We start from the raw sequence: 18,328 nt of genomic DNA, 5'->3' as shown, positions 1-18,328 counted from the left end.
TGTTAAGCAACCTGGGCCTAAATTGTATCCACTAACCTAGCTGAACTATGGGAGGTGAGACTTCCCCTTCATCACAATGTATCCATGTTTTCCCCAAAGCTTCTACCAAAAACATTTCCTTTACAGGAAAGGATACCTTGTTTCATTGGTGTTTTCTAAGTAAAGGAGAAAAGCCATATTGGTAGCCAAGCCATAGCTCCATTTAAGGATAAATACTTCACTTAATTTGTTATAATTCAGAAGCAACTTCCAAGACTTCTTTAACTTAACAAGAAGAGATACAGGTTGAGGTCTGGGACAACAGCAGAAAATAAATTTAGGTTACAGAGAACTCTTTCAGGTCTCTTCTGTGAGTTCAAGTCCCTCTTTTACAACGTGGTTGTGAGAACGAAGGCAGATACCACAACAGCTGTAAGGTTTCTAAGGATCCCAGCAAAGAAGCCTTTCCCACATCTCACTACACACACCTCACAATCTCACCAGAGCATTTCTTTACAAAGACCTCCTGTTTCCACAGGTTCTCAGAGAAAGGATGGCCGTATCTGCAACAATCAGTAGGAAGTCTTTCCTTGTTTGGTTTTTAAAAATATTATTAAAAGGCCAAATTAAGGAATTTTGTTTGTCCTTCCAATTAAAGCATAGAGTAAATGAGGATGGAAAGTTGCACGCATTAAATACCAGAGTAATCTCCCTCTCTAGTATCTGGCCACTGCCTTTAAACTTCAAACACAAAATTATAGTTAATTTTGGGAAATAATAAAACCAAAACCAGGAAAAAAGTTCTGATGACCAACACACCCATCTGTTTTCTACTCAAATAGGACTGTTCAAGACAGTTCTTTTTTGGGATTAACTATTACTGCACAAGTATTTCTTTCTTAGGAGGTGGACTATAAACCAAGAACAAGTCACCAAGTAACTCCACTGTGGTAATTCAGTACTGATGCCAGGTGCCCTGATTTATAGAGCCAACAGTTAAAAGAGCAAAATAAGCTCTATGTGTCAGGTTCTTATGAGTTTTCAGAAGGAAAAAAAAAAAAAGAAAGAAAGGACTATTTCTACTCGAGGTTGCCTTAAAAATGTTGGGTCTACAAGAATTACATGCCTGTCAATCTAGGATGATGTTGAAACATAATGAGTAAAACTATTAATATTAAAAGTATAATAAATATTAAGAGGTGGCTTATACTTGCAACAAAAATATATCTTGACTGCTTGAAACATATTTAATTTTTATTTAGTAGCAACAAATTCCTATAATCAGAGTACCAGTCTTCAATTAATACCTGATGTGGGGGTGAAGGAAGTAGCTTAGAATAGTTCATAATTAAAAAAAAACAACAACACTACTGTAACTGGCAAAAAATGCAGAAAAAGTGATACGACTAATGTCTCTATGAAATTACATGCTGATTCACTTTAAATCGTGAAATTTTACATAATATAAAAATAACATTTCCCCAATTATAATTACTTGAAACTTTCTCACTTATTCCCTCAGTGGAAAGAACAGATTACAGTACAGCAAAATGTCATACACTAAGCCCTGATAATTTTAAATTTAAAATTTGAGTTTTAAATTCTCAGAGGATGGGATAAAGTTTACTTTTTACCTACAGAAAAATGGCTTACCACACAAATTCACAGTGTAAAAATACTATGGAAGTACTTTACTTGCTTAAGAGAATTCACTCTTTTCACACGGTTTTGTAAAAAGTTAGTGTGCTAAAACAAATAACCTTGATCTATTTACTAGGAAACTGGAGTGAGCATAACTGTTTGAAATTAATATCCTATAATAAATACTTTTCACTGCCTTCCAATTAATTTGCATTCATAAGCTCTTTTTAGATTTTTAATTAACTGAAATTTTGTATTACTCTGCTGCTATCACTTTTCTACCTAGCCACTTAAATTCTGTTTCTTCACTGATGTTCGGGTTGAATCAGCTTTGAAAGTATGCTAGGGAAAAGATCAAGGTAGCATATCTTTCATAGAATATAATTATGGGGGTGGGGAAGGAAATCTCACTTCAGAGTCAATTATCAATGACTTCTGGATCACTTGTTATTTGCTTCCCAGGCTTATAAATATATCATAATCCTAATGCTGGGTGATGTGACCATTTAAATTAATTTCAATGTAGTTAAAGGTAAAAAAAGAAACGTAACAATCATTTAATTGACAAGTTGCCCCCAAATGGCAGATCAGGTAAAATAAATCCAATCTGTTAGTGTTAGTTTGCTACCTAAGGGAAAGAAATCTAACTCACAGAAAAGCCCCACCTCCCCCTCCACATTTAGAAATCTAAAGACTGTCTTTAATGCCCACTATATAAACAACATTAAATATTCTAAGTTAGAAAATAGTGTTAATGGTTTATTGGTAAAAATCCAAATTCTAGACTTTATGGAATTAGTAGTTTTGGTTGGTATATTAACATTCCATCTTAATCTTTGCTAATATCACAAAGAAAGAGGAAAAGCTAGAAATATCTATAAAAATAAAATACCTTAAAACCAACATCTAAGCAAAATATAAAAGTTGCACACAAGTTGCCAATAAATATAAACATCACAATAGAAAAATTAATACTAAAAAAATAAACTCATAATTGCTATTAAGACATTATAAAAAATGAAAAAGTTTAATGTGCATGTATATTTGCAAACAGACACAGTACACTCCAAACAATCGATATAATCTTACTATCATTGTTACATAATGCAGCATACAAGGTTACTGAGGTGTGGTGTTTTTTGTTTTACGTCAATTCTTTTCTGGAGAAATGCTCACCAAATTCACAAGCAAGAACTGGTTAGGTGATCATTTACTGTTGTCTACTAGGAGAGTAAAAAGCCCAGGGGAAAACTGCTTTCTGGTAGATTACTATGTTTCTAGTAAGTATGAATGGTTCATTTTGCTTATTTCCTCCAAAGCCCAATTTTTCATGTTGCGTTTCTAATTAACTGGTCATGCCCTTTTAGATGCACTATCATCATATTTCATAGTTGCCCCATGGTAGAAAAAAGAGGGAATCATATATTTCTTGGTGCCTAAAAAAGAAAATTTTCCTAAAGTTAGAGTTATAGTCACTTACTTTTTCTCTTAAACTAATTTCCATGATGACTTGGCTCTCCTTTATATATAAGCAGTCTTCTTTAACAAATATTAATTAGAAAAGGATGCCAAAAGATATTTACAGAAGGGTCAATCTATACAGAAAAAAAAAAAAAAAAGTAGCTATGACATATAGTTCCCTGGCAAGTTACCTTTCCCTTTGGGCACTTGTTACTATACCCATACTCTTGTTAAAAAGTTTAGCAGATTTGCTGTTTTATGCACCTTACAGATTCATATTACCTTCAACACAGCTGAGAACTGAAAGGGTTAATTCTATTAAAAATTTATTTTTCAAACTTGCAAAATACATTTGGTGAGCATTTACCTAGATATTTTACTGAATGAAACCTTTACTTGGTTCCTTGGACCAGATTCAGGACAACGAATAACATTATTTATATGAAACTGTCACACTCTTGGAGTTCTAAAATAATTTACCTTTTAAATTTTTAGTCTCGTGCTATTTGAAAAATAAAAATCTACAGCACCATCTTCTGAAAAGGCACTTTCTAAGAACCGCCTTGCTTTAAAAAAAGATTTAACAATTTAACTCAGCATCTACCCTGAAGACATCTTTGCTTTACTGAGACACTAACATAGATACAACATTAGGTTTTGGTTGCTTCAGACATTGATTTCAAAAAGGAAGGGAGACCAATGGGTGGACAGATTAATTAATAGGATCTTAATTTTGTCACACTCTTTGTTATCTGATACTTCAACAGGGTTTGCTATTGGTAAATCTCAACCTTCCATATTAAAGTTATTATTTTTCTATCTTCAATCCAAATTAAAATCTTTAGCTTCTCCATACTTTAAGAGCATTAGATTCTTGAGGTTTAATGTACAATGTAAAAATCTAGAGTACTATCTTTGCTGGGTAAAGAAAAATAAAATTCAACTAGCAGTAGGTAATACTAGCACAAGCTTTGACCATTATGTTAGTTAAAAAAAAAAAAATTATTTTGACCGACAGGGAAAATTATAAACTGAAATGTACCATTTTTAAAAGCAGGAAAAAGTCAAAAAATATTTTTTTCCCTTTGAGATATATATGGTGGGGAGGAAGAGAGGGAGAGAGAGAGATTTTTTTTCCTCCTGAGAGTCAGCTTACATTTTACTAATCATGGTATTTCTAACAGTCATTGATCAAGAATGTTCTTAGTATAAGCAGGAATTTTTTAAAAAAGATTTTCTGGAGAAAACCCTTACTTTCACATTTCTGTACTAATTTTACACATCAATTCTTGGCTTATTTTTGACTCCTATAGAATCACGAAAGTGCTTTATATGATCAAATGGGAGGGGAATAAGAAAATAAAGACAGACTTTAGAGTCAGGGTTATACCACCACTCAGGGAAGCCTCACTTGATCTATCCATATCTGTATCTATAAAGCCTCCCAACTATTATTATTGAAGCTTTAAGACATCTAAGAATTCTCAAAAAGAATGCAAAGGATTAAAACTCTGTATGGATAAAAAAGGCAAAATAAAGATGCCAAGCCAATGATGTCTTTTTGCAGCTTGACTGATAACTCCTAAAAGGTAATTTAAGTAGGAAGTTACTGATAGGAACAACCTGTTTTTTTTAAAAATACTCAATAGGAGAACATCTAAGAGAGATTTAACCAAATATTTAACTCAGGTTTAACGATCCTGAATAAAAATTATACAGAGTTTTCAGTTAAGCTTTTTGGCAAAATATTTCTATCAAGTTTGAAAAAGCAGGACTACAAAATATTCTAAGCTGAATCCAAGTGGCTAGATTCAAGGATTTCATAAAAATCACCACCCTTGGCAAATATATGTTAGCCTCTGAAAACACTCATCAACTTCCTTTACCAACAGTTTCTAATTCCTGGCCTATATAATCCATCTAATTGCTTCAGATCTATTACTGCCACTCTGCTTGTTCACCTCTTCCTTAAACACTGAGATCTCTGCCAGCCATTTCTACTGAATGGCAACTCAGATTTTATTTCCTTTAAGTCTGTCAGGACTAAGTCTGTCATGCAGTCTGTCATACTAAAATCCATTACAGAATATACAAGTAAACATTAGGCAGTGGTGGGTCATCAAAGAACCTAGTTTGGAAAACTAGTATAGGTCTTTAGAAGGCTAGGAGTCCCTATTCTAGACAGTAGAGATGAATCTTTATCTAGTGCCTTCCAAAACACCCGGTACATTCCTACTAGAATCCCTTCTAGACTCTTCTAGAAAGAGAAATAAATTAATGGATTACAAACAGGTAGATTTCCATATAAGAACTTTTTTTTTTTTTTCTGAGAAACTTGTTAAAAGGTAAAATATTAAGAAAAAATAAAGGGCAGCTGTACTTCTGTGAAAATATGCCAAAAACCAGTACTGAGGAGGTTGAGGTACCCTTTTGCAAAACAGCTAAAGTTAAAATCTGCATTTCTAAAACAAAGCGTATCCTGATATTAAATTGAAACTAAAATGGCAGCACCCTTTGTTACCTTATTATTTCATGTTCTTAATCTTATTTAGGAAAAAAGGGTGTGTGTCTTAACACTAGCCTCCAATCCTGCTCATCTCCTTATTGTTTAGTGCAGTAAATGTCAGACTCTACTTAATTAAATAAATATAGCAGCTATAGTATTATAAATGTATGGTCCTCAATGCCAGTAACCTGATACTGTCATAACATGTATCAGCACTTTACCCAGACACATTTGCCATCCAGAATATACATTAAACTCCCAACTCTTCTTCATATGAAAATCAATTATACCAGTGGCTGGGACTGACATTTTAAAGTAAATCTTATGCATCATAGAAAACAGCAGACCAAAATTTAGCATTCATTATACAGTTTAGTGAGCAAAGGCAGGAACAGAAAGGTCATTGTTGAGTTTCATGACCTTTAAATTCAAAACAATCTCTTTTTTTTTTTTTTTTAAATAAAAAAAGATCAGGAATTCTACACCAGAGTGCAATAATAATTAAAACAAATTTCAAAAAGTATTTGCCACTTAGTCTTTTATCTTAAAATTCTAAGCACAAGGTTCCTTTTAATTAAGTTTGATATACCAATTTGTTAGTAAGCAAAATAGAAATATACTATACATATTCTTTCAAGTTAACCAACCTTAAACTAGCAATGTTGAAACTGTAAGAAAGAAACCCTAAAAAAGAACTCACTTCAAAGGTAAAGCTTTATATTAAAAAACGTTTTTGTTTTTTGTTTTTCCTCAGTAAAAGTCCTTCCAAATAGATTTAAATTACGGGTTTCATTCTACCACATGGAAAACTAAGCAACTGAAAATGAAGTGAAGCACTAAATAGGCAAATGGTATCTTATAGTTCTTCCCTGGGCCCTATAGTTTCCCACATGTCTGTGTAGCTCCCATTGTAAAGGAAGGTGTTTTACTCATACTGAGCAAGCATATAACAATCAAGGATAAACTATTTTCTTCTCTTGTTCATGTTCCTGACTATATTCAGTGAAATTTTAATGTAAAAAAAAAAAAATACATGCTTTATAGGAAATTTTTGGAGGAGAGGGGCAGGGTTGGGAGAAAAAAATGTATATACTATACAAATATTACTTCATGTAAAGAGCTTTGAAACAGTGTTGTTGTAAATTGCATTTCAGACACTTCAGTAATAATAAACATACAAAATACAGTACTTTCTTAGTTTTCTGGCAGAGGAACAAAATATTTCATACCTGTTGGAGGACACGGGCTCAGATTATAGGCTCAAAATACAGTAAATTGGCAATAAGAGTGGATTACAGGTAAGAGAGAAACTAAAGAGCTAATCCATTTGATATCATGTGCAGATGGAATTCTGAAAGGTTTAAAATGCCCACTGGAAACAATCTGTAGTATCTACACTCTGAACCAGTGCAAAAAAAAAAAAAAAAAAAAAATTAAAATGCAATTTTCATGAGTTACAAAGTGCTAAGCTCCCCTGACTCCAATGTTACTGATGAACTTGATTTTGACAGCTCTATAATATTTTCAATACCTTAAAACAAAATCAATAAAACAGAAGTTTTGTAAAACCTTTTCCATATTTCAGTGATTTAACTCATTTAAAATGATCAGTCCTAACCTCCTTTGCCACCATAACCCTAATTTTAAAAGGAAAGTTACACTGGTGATAAATTGGCAAAAAATGTTTTAAAAATATCATTTTACATTTTCCTAATTAATTTTAGTAAATGAAAATGGGCACCTAACCAGTATGATTGTTCAATAAACATGATCTATTTTCAAAATATTAAATGTCTTCTAAATCTTAAGTTATTCACTGTCATTTTTTAAAAAGTAGGCTCCACACCTGAAGTGGCACTTGAACTCATGATCCTGAGATCAAAAGTTACATGCTCCACCAACTAAGCCCCTATTCACTGTCATTTCTTAAATCAAAGTTCAACTCTATCTCTAATATTTAAGATCAGACTCATTTAGGAAATTTAACTTCCTTCATTTTCATTAGGATTTTTAAAAGACATTCTTTAAACTTGAAAAATTACAAAACTTTCCTTCTGAAATTAAGGCTGTATTACTTTGCCCTTTTAAAATTATGGAGGTGCCTGTTTCTCCCACTATCTGTGGTAAAGAAATCAAACAGACACAGCTTTCCTTTAAAACTGCTTATTGCACTAAAAGACAGCAAAACAAGTTGTCAGTTCTTAAAATAAACATGATTACATTTCTATAAAAGATGTTGCCAATACAGTTCTCTAATTATTAAAGCACTATCCTAATAAATATAAAAGGAAGCTGTACTTCAAAACATACATATATGTGTATATATATATATATACATACATATATATAACCATATATATGTATGTGTATATATATATATATATATATATATATATATATATATATATATGAAAATCACATTAAGGTATGAGAGGCAACAAGTAAACTAGCAAAAAAAAAAAAATTAAAATAAAAAAAAAACCCTCAGCAACCCCTTCTCTCTCTCCACCCAATTTCAGAGGCCTCAACCCTCAAGAGTTTCAATCATTTAAAATATTTGCCCTTTATGAAAGCTGTAAGGGATTTTCATGTATAACCCATAGCAACAGAAGGCTTTAGAATACATATCAGTTATAGAGAAATTTCTGAGTTACAACTTCTGACAAAGTTTTATATTTATAGCAGCTTTAACAAACTAAAGAAAAATAATAGTTTAAGATTGCTACTGCTTATATACACATTGCACAAATGGCAAATGTTAAGTTCAGAGCAGGAGTGGGCAGACACTCTCATAGAAACTTCATATATATATACGTATATATATACACACACACACACACACACACACACACACACACATATATATACATACATATACATGTGTGTGTATATATATAATAATTTTGTTTAAGAAAGCAATATCAAGAGTTGAGGACTTAGAATTGTGTATGAGACAAGAGACAGGAGTAGGGTGTGCAAAATAAAAATAAAACTCTAGTTTGCCATGCTTCATATCCAAATGAACCAGATACATGAACATCTGAATGTCACTGGTAGCATCAGGAAAAAAAAATGTAGGTGATGAAGGCGAGGGAGGTAGAGAGAAATCAAAGTGGTGGTGGGAGGATGATAAAAGGGAAAGAAAGTTTCCCGATGGAATGAACTATAAAATACACACACAGACACATATATATCTACTGTCAGTGTAGATCCAGATATATATGCATATGAAGTATACATGTATATATTTAAAATATACACAGATACCTTTCACAAGAATACACGAATGCACATTAATTTTTTTGCACACATAATTGTGAACAATCACTTTGATTATTCATGTAAGGTGTGTGTGTTTTTTTTTTAAACCGTCATTTACTTTTTCTGTACTTTTTTTGCAAAGATAGTTGTGCTGCCAAGCAACTTGAGGTAAAGGCATTAAAAGGGTTAGACTACAAGAAAGTGAAAACAAAACAATGGCGATACTTCCTAAGGAGACCGCACAAAAAAGCAGTTGGCTGGTTTCATATTGCATAATGGTGCTGTGTTCCTTGATGAAGTAAACAATCTTCCTTATATTAACATAAAAATCAGACCCTGGTCCCCACACAGTGTTGGTTGCTGTATGGCTGGAGGCATTCCCACTCAACTGACTCCACTGGAAACATACGCTCTGTCGATGCATCTTTCAATTCTTCCTCTCAGAGAATATTCTTGGACTTTTTAAGCAAAGTACATTGTGCGTAAGGTATCTTGGTGAATCTGTACAGCCTTGGCAAGAGCTTGTGGATCTCGTCCATTGCTCTGTCCTGAAACATGACTTCCTTCAGCACTGTAAGAGAAGTGGCAATGAACACAAAAACAAACCCTATTCTGATGTAGTAATTTTAGAAAATATTACTCATAGAAAATTTCAAAACTATTTATATTAAAAAAAGAGAGGCTGGCATTATGAACATTTCTATCACCCAGCTTCAATGATTATTAACCCAAGGCCAATTTTGTTTTACTTCTCTCACCTCCCCAGGATTGTTTAGAAGCAAATCTCAGACATCCCATCATTTTGTCTATTAGCAATGATCTCTCCCTTGAATTAATCTGGTAAAGCAACTAAATCACTATACCATTCTAATACTAATAAGCCTAAAGTGCACATTTTAATGGAGCCCTTATCTTGGGTAGTCAGTTCTGCCTATTGTTCCTTTTCATATGGACCACTGAGTCCTCTAACAGCTTGTGGCAGAGAGGCACATACATGGAAACACTTAAAAGAAATTTTGCAAGAAAAGCCTAACATGCTGACCCATACTTGGTTTTGGGTGAGAATCTGTATTTGTTGTGCTTTTATACTACCTGTCATGTTCTTTGTCCACGAGATGGTATCTGGCTCTGAACGCTACCAGGTGAGCATAATACGCTGGTGCAGGTATAGAAACAGATCGTGTACAGCGCACGTAAGTGTGGCAGAGCTGGTAAGTCAGCAGCTGAAGTTCATCTGCAGTAAAGCAGTTATCGTCCCATAAAACATGATAGTGTGAAGGACGGCTGGTACCCTGTAGAGAAGGCAGTGGCATGTTCTGTTGGTTTTTAAACATTTAAATAAATGCTCATCACAGACCAAGTTATATTAAAAAACCAGCTTTGCACATTAGTAAAATAAAACATACTTTACTTAATTGATTCTGGGTACATAGCCAAACGAAACGAAAGCAGAGACTCAAACAGATATCTGCACACCCTTGTTCAAAGTAGTAGTATCCACAATAGCCTACAGGCAGAAGCAACTCAAGTATCCAATGATGGGAGAATGGATAGAAGGTGGTATATATATACAATGGACTATTATTCAGGCTTATAAAGAAAAGTCTAGGGGCCCCTGGGTGGCTTGGTCGGTTAAGCGTCCGACTTTGCCTCAGGTCATGATCTCATGGTCCATGAGTTCGAGCCCCGCGTCAGGCTCTGTGCTGACAGCACAGAGCCTGGAGCCTGTTTCGGATTCTGTGTCTCCCTCTCTCTCTGCTCCTCCCCTGTTCATGCTCTGTCTCTCTCTGTCTCAAAAAAATAAACGTTAAAAAAAAATTAAAAAAAAGAAAAAAAGAAAAAAAAAGAAAAGTCTAACACATGGATGAACCTTGATGACACATGCTAAATGAAATAAACCAGTCACAAAAGGACAAATACTGTATGATCCATTCATATGAGGTAACTGGAGAAGTCAAATTCAGAGAGACAGAAAGTACAGTGGTGGCTGCCAGTGGCCAGGGGTGTGGTGGGGAAGGGGAATGGGGAGTTAAGTGTTTGATGGGTATAGAGTGTCAAGGAAGATGAAAAAGTTCTGGAGATAGATGGTCTTATGGCTGCACACAATGTGAACATACTTAATGTGACAGACTGTACAGTTAGAAGTAGTTAAAATGGTAAGTTGTATGTTGTATAATTTTACTATAATAAAAGAACCCAGAACATTTAGTTGAGTTCCTCTGTAATAGTTACTATGTTAGATACTGCAGATTCAAAGAAAAACAAAGTCAAAGCTTTCCTTTCTTTTGGAAAACATAATTTAGTAGAGGAGTTAATGGCATCTATAATTTAAAAAAAACTAACAAAAGCTATAGTACTACTGGCACTTAGTCCTGTATGAGAATACCAAAGGAAGTAATTATAGGGCTAAGCCATGGTTCTTCACCAAGGGGAAGGGGAGAGAGGGAGATTTTTGTCATTTTTGGGCAGCCAGTGTGAGAAGACGCCAGAAAGAGTCAACAGCTTTACCAAAAGCACAGGGGGAATGGCTAATAGACCTGTGTGAGCAGAGTATGGTGCACAAGGGAAAAAAGATGAAGTCTGAAAATAAAGTTTGGAATCAGATACAATGACATGCCTCAGAATTTGGACTTCTACCTGTAGGCAGCAGGGAAAGTACTGCATGTTGGGTTTTTTGGTTGTTTTTTAAACAAGAGAGACTTTAGTTGGGATGAGACTGGGGTTTTATTAAAGTAATAGCAATAACATGGAGCCTGGATTAGGAATAGGAAGACTGGAGCATCTGGGTGGCTCAGTCGGTTAAGCATCCGACTCTAGATCAGGTCATGATCTCATGGTTCGTGAATTTTAGCCCTGCGTTGGGCTCTGTTCTGACTGCTCAGAGCCTGGAACCTGCCTTGGATTCTATGTCTCCCTCTTTCTCTGCTCCTCCCCTGTTCACGCTCTCTCCCCCTCAAAAATAAATAAACATTAAAAAAAAAAAAAAAAAAGAAAGAAACAGGAAGAGACTGAAAGCAAGGGGAACATCCAGGAGGCTGCTGCATTAGTTTGAACACATGATGATGAAGATCTGAACTAAGGAAATGGCAGTAGCAAGAGAGAAAAGGAGAAAGATGAGTTAATACTTTAACAAGTAATTTGAGCATCATTTGTTAGATACTGCGTAAGATTCTGGGGATAAAATTCAAATTACCAAATCTTAGCTCCTCCAAATTATAGGCTTATAATGCATTTATATTGTACATTCACACATTCAGTATTTACTGAACACTCACTATATGCCATGTCCCGTATTGAATGCCAGGCGCACAGTAATGCATGAAGAGGAGACATGAATGTGAGCTCTGAATAACAGAGGGCTTGTGAGATTGGGGGGAAGAGCATCTCAGGCACAGGGAAGAGACAGAGTAAAAACCCTAAATACATGTGATTCATTCAGTTCTATCACTGTTCTTATCTCCATCACCATCATCTTTTGCCTGGATTATGTTAAGACTCCTAGTTGATGTCCCCTACACAACTCTTATTCCCCAGGAGAATCTGTTTTCAGTAAGAGTGAATTAAAACACACACATACACACACCATATACCTAACGATGTTCATGTCCAGCTTAAAGCCTCTTAATGGCTTTCCAATGCACTTTGACTAAAATCCAGGTGCTCATCCCTGCCTGACAAGGCGTGTACAATTCAGCCCCGGCTTGTCTCTCTCACCTACCCCCATGTTGCGGTCACAGCCTCCATTTGATTCCTTCAACGGATAACGTTTTTCTACCAAAGAGCCTGTATGTGCCTCTGGCAGGAATTTTCTTCCCCCTTCTTGGCTTAACTCCCACTTATTCCTCTTGATTTTACCTTCAATGTCATTTCTCAAATGTGATCTCCCAACCTAAATCAGTTCCCCACTAAAATCTCTCTTCCTAGCTTTACTTTTCTTTTATTATGCTTATCCCAATTTATAAATATGTATTTGTGAGATTACTTACTTAATAGGTCTCCCCCCCCCCCCCCAACAACCTATAAAAGTAAGGGACTGTATTTATTTGTTCTCTCTGTATACCTAGCATCAACATCTATCTTCTAGGAGGCAGACACAATAAATATCTGTTGACTGAATGAATGAGTAGTCTCTGCCTTTTGGGACTTCACAGACTAGTGTAAGGGGGAGAGAAACAGAAGCATGGTTACAATGCTGTCTAATGAATGCAATAAAGAGGTATGCATAGGGTGCTCAGGCAGTGCAGAGGAGGGGCATTTGTCTTGGGGAAGGATGTAAGAAAGGCTCTGGGAGGAGCTGATCCTCAAGATGAATCTTAAGGGATGAACAGGACTAAATTAGGGAAGGAGTAATTAAGGTAAGGGAGAGACATGGTCAGGAGAGTTATGAGAACTCTGTTTAGAATGGCTGTTTAGAATGGCTGTAGTCCTGTTGTGTTTCTGTGTGTTTGTGTATGTGAAAGGGAGGAGATATAGAGAGGAGGAGAAAAAGAAAGGAAAGGAGGAAGGAAGAGTAGGAGAAAAAAAGCAAAACAGACTGAGGTGTAGCAGAAGTGAAGGGAGCAGGATGCAGACATCAGGAATTGAGTATGTATGCTGTCCTAAGAAAATGAGACTTTACCTTCAATGGATATGTTAGCACGAAATAGATGAATGATAGGGCCTTATGTTTTAATTAATGAGGGAGAACAGATTAAATGGGGGCACTTAGGATCATTTTGCAATTGTACAGGAAAAGTAATAATGAGAGCTGAATCAAGCAGGGGAAGTGAGGATGAGAAGGGTCTGAGAGTGAGATGGTAAATTCTACAGGGTTGACGGGTGGATTCGAGAAGGGTGGCAGGTGAGAGGGTGTAGTCAAAAACAACCTCAAGGTCTGGAAAAAGTTCTCTCTGTAAAGAGATTTCAAAGTCATAAATAAACTTAAAAATTTAAACTAAATGAAGAACAAATGGAAAGGCAAGATGAAAAGAGAAAAATGTGTATGGAAATCAAATGGTGGATGGTTTCAACGAGTGAGTGACAACAGTACTGAATGTTGCAGAGTTCAAGAAGCAGCAGTGGAAGGCTGCTATAAATTGAAGAGGATACAGCCAATTATAGTCTCTTCTGTTAATATAAACATTTTACAGAAATATAAATACACAGAGGAAAGCACATGGACCATAAGTGTATAGGATGAGGAATGTTCACAAATACCCATGAAACCAGTACCCAAATCAAGAAGTTGAACATTAACTGCAACCAAGAAGTCCCTTTGTGCCCTTTTGTGGTCACCATCCGATCTACTCTGCCTTCAGTAACTGGACTTTTAACATTATAGGTGACATTAAAGATTGTATCTGCTTTTGAACTTTATAATAAATCACATCACTGGATCAGTCATGTGCCTTCGGGTATGACTTCCTTGGCTTGACACTGTGTTTGTGAAATCCATCCATATTGTTGCAGCATTCTCTTTGTTGTAGAATATTCTGTTGTATAAATATACATTATTTATTTCTCCAATCTACTGATTGTGGGCATTTGAATTGTTTGTAGTTTTTGACTATGACCAGTGCTACTCTAAGCATTAACGTACTATCTTTTGGTGAACATAGATATGCATTTTCTGTTGGGTATCTTGGAGATCCTGGGTCATAGAGTATGCATATATTTAACTTTAGTAGATAACGACAAGACAGTTTTGAAAAATGTTCATGTTAATTTATACTCACACTGGCAAAATGTAAAGTTTCAGTTGTTCTATATCCTTAATATCATTTGTCTCTTTAAATTTCAGGTGAGTGTCTTTAGGCTATTGTTTTAAGAATAGTTTAGTTACAAATGGAAGAAATATACGAGAGAATAACTTGAAGGGAAATACAGGATCAAGGAACTGTAGTTTAGGATGGGGAAGTGTCAGCTAAGGGGATGAGGTCAGAAGCTTGGAAATGACTGAAGGTACAAAAAGAAGGATAACTGGTGAACTGACACCAACTCGAGTCAGGCGAGAGCAAATTCGAACAACACTACACACTGAACCTTTCCTCCTGTGAGAAAGGGGAGAAGAAAGCAGGCGTGACTGACAGTATAGTTTCTTACTGAGGTAAAAGGAAGGGGTCATGTTCTGAGTGTCAGGGCAAGAGACCAAAGGTTAGGGCCCCTTGGAAAATGGTATTAAGAGCTAACAAAAGAGGAGTTCAAGGATTGTTAAGCAATAGTGAAGGAGATCTTTGAAGTTGTGGTGATTTATATCAGGGAATTATAATTTAGGACACTGTCTGCTGTGATTCCTCAACAGGGAGCATTTATCTTTTTAGGAGAACTCCCTGTGGAGGCTCAGAGGGGTCCCAGGCTCCCTTCAGTTAACACATTTCTAATAGTATGTCAAGTGGGTTTTTTTTCCCCCACTGCTGTCCTGGAATTGCAACTAGGGTCTGAAGGAGAGGACTAAAGGTGTTAGGCACCCCACAGTCTAAAGAATTACCAATCTTTGGAGCCAGCCACCTCTCCTCAAGGGCTCACTGAGAGAAGCCAGGTTAGGACAGGTCTTACCATCAATTCCCTGGTGCTGGCCTCTTCTCACCTAATCCCCATCCTCCCAGTAGAGGAAAAGAATGATTATGGGTTTTGTGAAAACATGGAATTGCAGTTGTGAGGAAAGGTACACTCTCTCTCATGAAAATATAGTAAGAGGGACTCCAGGAGAATCCATTATAAATATAAGAACCTGTTGGAAAGGCAGACTTTTATCTCATGCCCCAGCTGGACACTTCCCGAGCTCAGAGCCCACAGGCCCACTCTGCCATCTCCACAGGGTTGGAATGGTAAGAATTACTATAAACAGTTTTAGGAGCCTAAAGGACTGAAAGTGAGCATAAGTGCAGGAGCTCCTAAATACTAGCAGACTGGCAGCAATACGAGATGAGTTAGAGTACCTGAAGGAGGAGGAGAAAGAGGTATCTCAGAATCAGGCCATGGTCCCCTTCTCTATTCAAAGTTACCAGGACCAAAGCTCTAGCCTGATCTGGGCAGGTAAAGGGCGGAACAGAGTAGTAGCAAGCTTTGACGTGATTTGTAAATTTAAGTTTTAAAGATGAGTGTGAATTTTACCTCAAAATAAAATGCAGAAGGGAGAAAATAATACCAACAAGACCAATAAAAAGTATTAAATGTTATCGAATTTGGCCAAAATGTTGAAGGGTCTGTTAATCACTGATAAAGTTAAAAACAATGACACAAAAAAATAATCTCTTATACTGGTTAGAAATGATTGGGTTTTTAATTTTAGCTGCTAAAAAAACAAGACTCCAACAACAACAACAAAACAAAACCCAAGACTCCTGTTTTTATCTCTGAGAAGTTTGAAAATTCTAATAAAGCTGAGAAGATGTGTAAAAAACCATCCTCAGTCCTTGTGAAATGTTCCTGGTTATTTACTGACTAAAGTTTCAATTTAGTGTTCAAAAGGAAAACTGGTCCCTAAAATTGCTGGTTAAACACAGTATGGAAATACCTCTGCCTTTAAGATTCATAATGACCATTTGCCTATCAGTAGCATACAAAAAACCTAGAGTAAAAAATTCTGTTTAACCAGCATTTCCAGAATTCACCTGAACGAAGAATCTTTTTTTCTTTTCTATAATATTTATTGAAAAGTCACAGCAGTAGTGTTCCATGGGATACATGGACAGAAACACTCGTTTAAAAAATATGTGCTCCAATTTTACAGATTTTATCTCTGGAAGGTACTTTTAACTTTGTTTTGCTAAATGACTGTTACCACCCACAGTGGAAATGTTTGACATTGATTCACTGACTGTGAAATGGAACAGATATAAGAACACAGATAAATGAGTGGGATAATAATTTTAAAGCTCTAAGAGTGGAACAAGGGGTTAGTGTATGTGGGACATACAAGACTTTGAGATACAGCTGTTCAGCATAGAACATCTTCCTGAAATTTGTTTTAATCAATGGCAAGTAACCTAAAATAGTTTGGTGCTACATTCTGTCAGACATCCTAGGAACAGAGGTTCACTCTGTCATTGAAAAGTTCGAGAAACACTGAATTAAGCTTATGTTCAGGGCACCTGGGTAGCTTAGTTGGTTAAGGGTCAGACTTTGGCTCAGGTCATGAACTCACAGTTTGTGAGTTCAAGCCCCACATCAGGCTCCATGCTTACAACTTGGAGCCAGCTTGGGACTCTTCCTCTCCCCCACTCTCTACCCTTCTCCTACTCAAGCTTGTACTCTCTCTCTCTCTCTTTCAACATACCTAACTAAATAAATAAGAGGATTCATTTAAAATAAATAAAGCTTATGTTCTACTAAGTAATAAAGCTAACAAATAATGTGATCTTATGAAAAAAGTAAGACTTTTAATTTTTTTTTAATGTTTATTTATTTTTGAGAGAGAGAGAGAGAGGGAGAGAGAGAGGGAGAGGGAGACAGAGAGTGAGTGGGTGAGGGGCAGAGAGAGAGGGAGACACAGAATCCAAAGCAGGCTCCAGGTTCCAAGCTGTCAGCACAGAGTCTGACAAGGGGCTCGAACCCATGAACTGTGAGATCATGACCTGAGTGAAGTCAGGCACTTAAACGACTGAGCCACCGAGGTGCCCCGGAAAGAGTAAGACTCTAAAATTATTTTACTGAAGCTTAAAGCTACAAATTGATAAACTCTTTCACATGCTCAATATCTGCCAGTAAATGCCAGAGTTCTCTATGAAGTATTATTATCAAAAAGAAGCAAATGTCAAAGGAAGAATCAAGTATTTTAAAATTTTTGAAGTTTTAGGTTAAATTGAGGACCTAGTTTGGGAGATTTATTCTGTTAAACTACTTACATTCTGGTATTTTAATAGAAATAAGCCCCTCTCCCCAAGGTAAGAAAGGGAAAGAAATTTATTTACTGAAAGTTTCATCTAATTTCATGTGGAAACAATTTAGAGTGTAGAAAACAGTGTTTCTTTCAATTAAAAAAATACACATAACAGGGCGCCTGGGTGGGTCAGTCGGTTGAGTGTCTGACTTCGGCTCAGGTCATGATCTCACTGGGTTTGTGAGTTCGGGCCCCGTGTCGGGCTCTGTGCTGACAGCTCAGAGCCTGGAGCCTCCTTCAGATTCTATGTCTCCTCCTCTCTCTGCCCTTCCCATGCTCGTGCTCTGTCTCTCTCTCTCAATAATAAATAAACGTTAAAAAAGATTAAAAAAACAAAACAAAACACATAAGAATGGAAATTCCTGAATTAGAACATTTTGCTGAAAATGTAGGCTTACCTGTATTCCAGCATGGCTACAGAGGTAAAAATCAAACTCATATGGGTGTGTAATGTCTGTATCAACTGTTGTTCCAGCTGGGATATTGCCACTTCTTCCAACCTAGATTTGTTCGGCCAAAGTTTAAACAAATGAGACAAAGGTAAAGAATGTATCTAAAAGCACTTTTAAAAATGTATAAATATATCAGCTGATCCTGTGTTTCACTACCTTTAACTTGAA

The 18,328-nt window shown here is 36.0% G+C and overlaps 1 protein-coding gene across 10 annotated transcripts in view; it reads right to left on the bottom strand.

The window, feature by feature from the left end:
- Positions 1-1,212: 1,212 nt before the first annotated feature.
- The window catches only part of AGO3 (argonaute RISC catalytic component 3), a 120,919-nt gene continuing 103,803 nt past the window's right edge, over positions 1,213-18,328 (bottom strand). For all 10 annotated transcript variants that reach the window (XM_003989853.6, XM_023258473.2, XM_019836652.3 and 7 more), the window contains 3 exons: positions 18,107-18,208; positions 9,941-10,140; positions 1,213-9,419 (listed from right to left, as the gene is read on the bottom strand). In XM_003989853.6, coding sequence (XP_003989902.1) covers positions 9,311-9,419; positions 9,941-10,140; positions 18,107-18,208 — 411 coding nt within the window. In that variant the 3' untranslated portion in view covers positions 1,213-9,310. The remainder of the gene's footprint in view (positions 9,420-9,940; positions 10,141-18,106; positions 18,209-18,328) is intronic.

This window comes from Felis catus, chromosome C1 (assembly GCF_018350175.1).
Source record: "Felis catus isolate Fca126 chromosome C1, F.catus_Fca126_mat1.0, whole genome shotgun sequence".
Classification (NCBI taxonomy): Eukaryota; Metazoa; Chordata; class Mammalia; order Carnivora; family Felidae; genus Felis; species Felis catus.
This window is presented reverse-complemented; position numbering and strand designations above follow the sequence as displayed.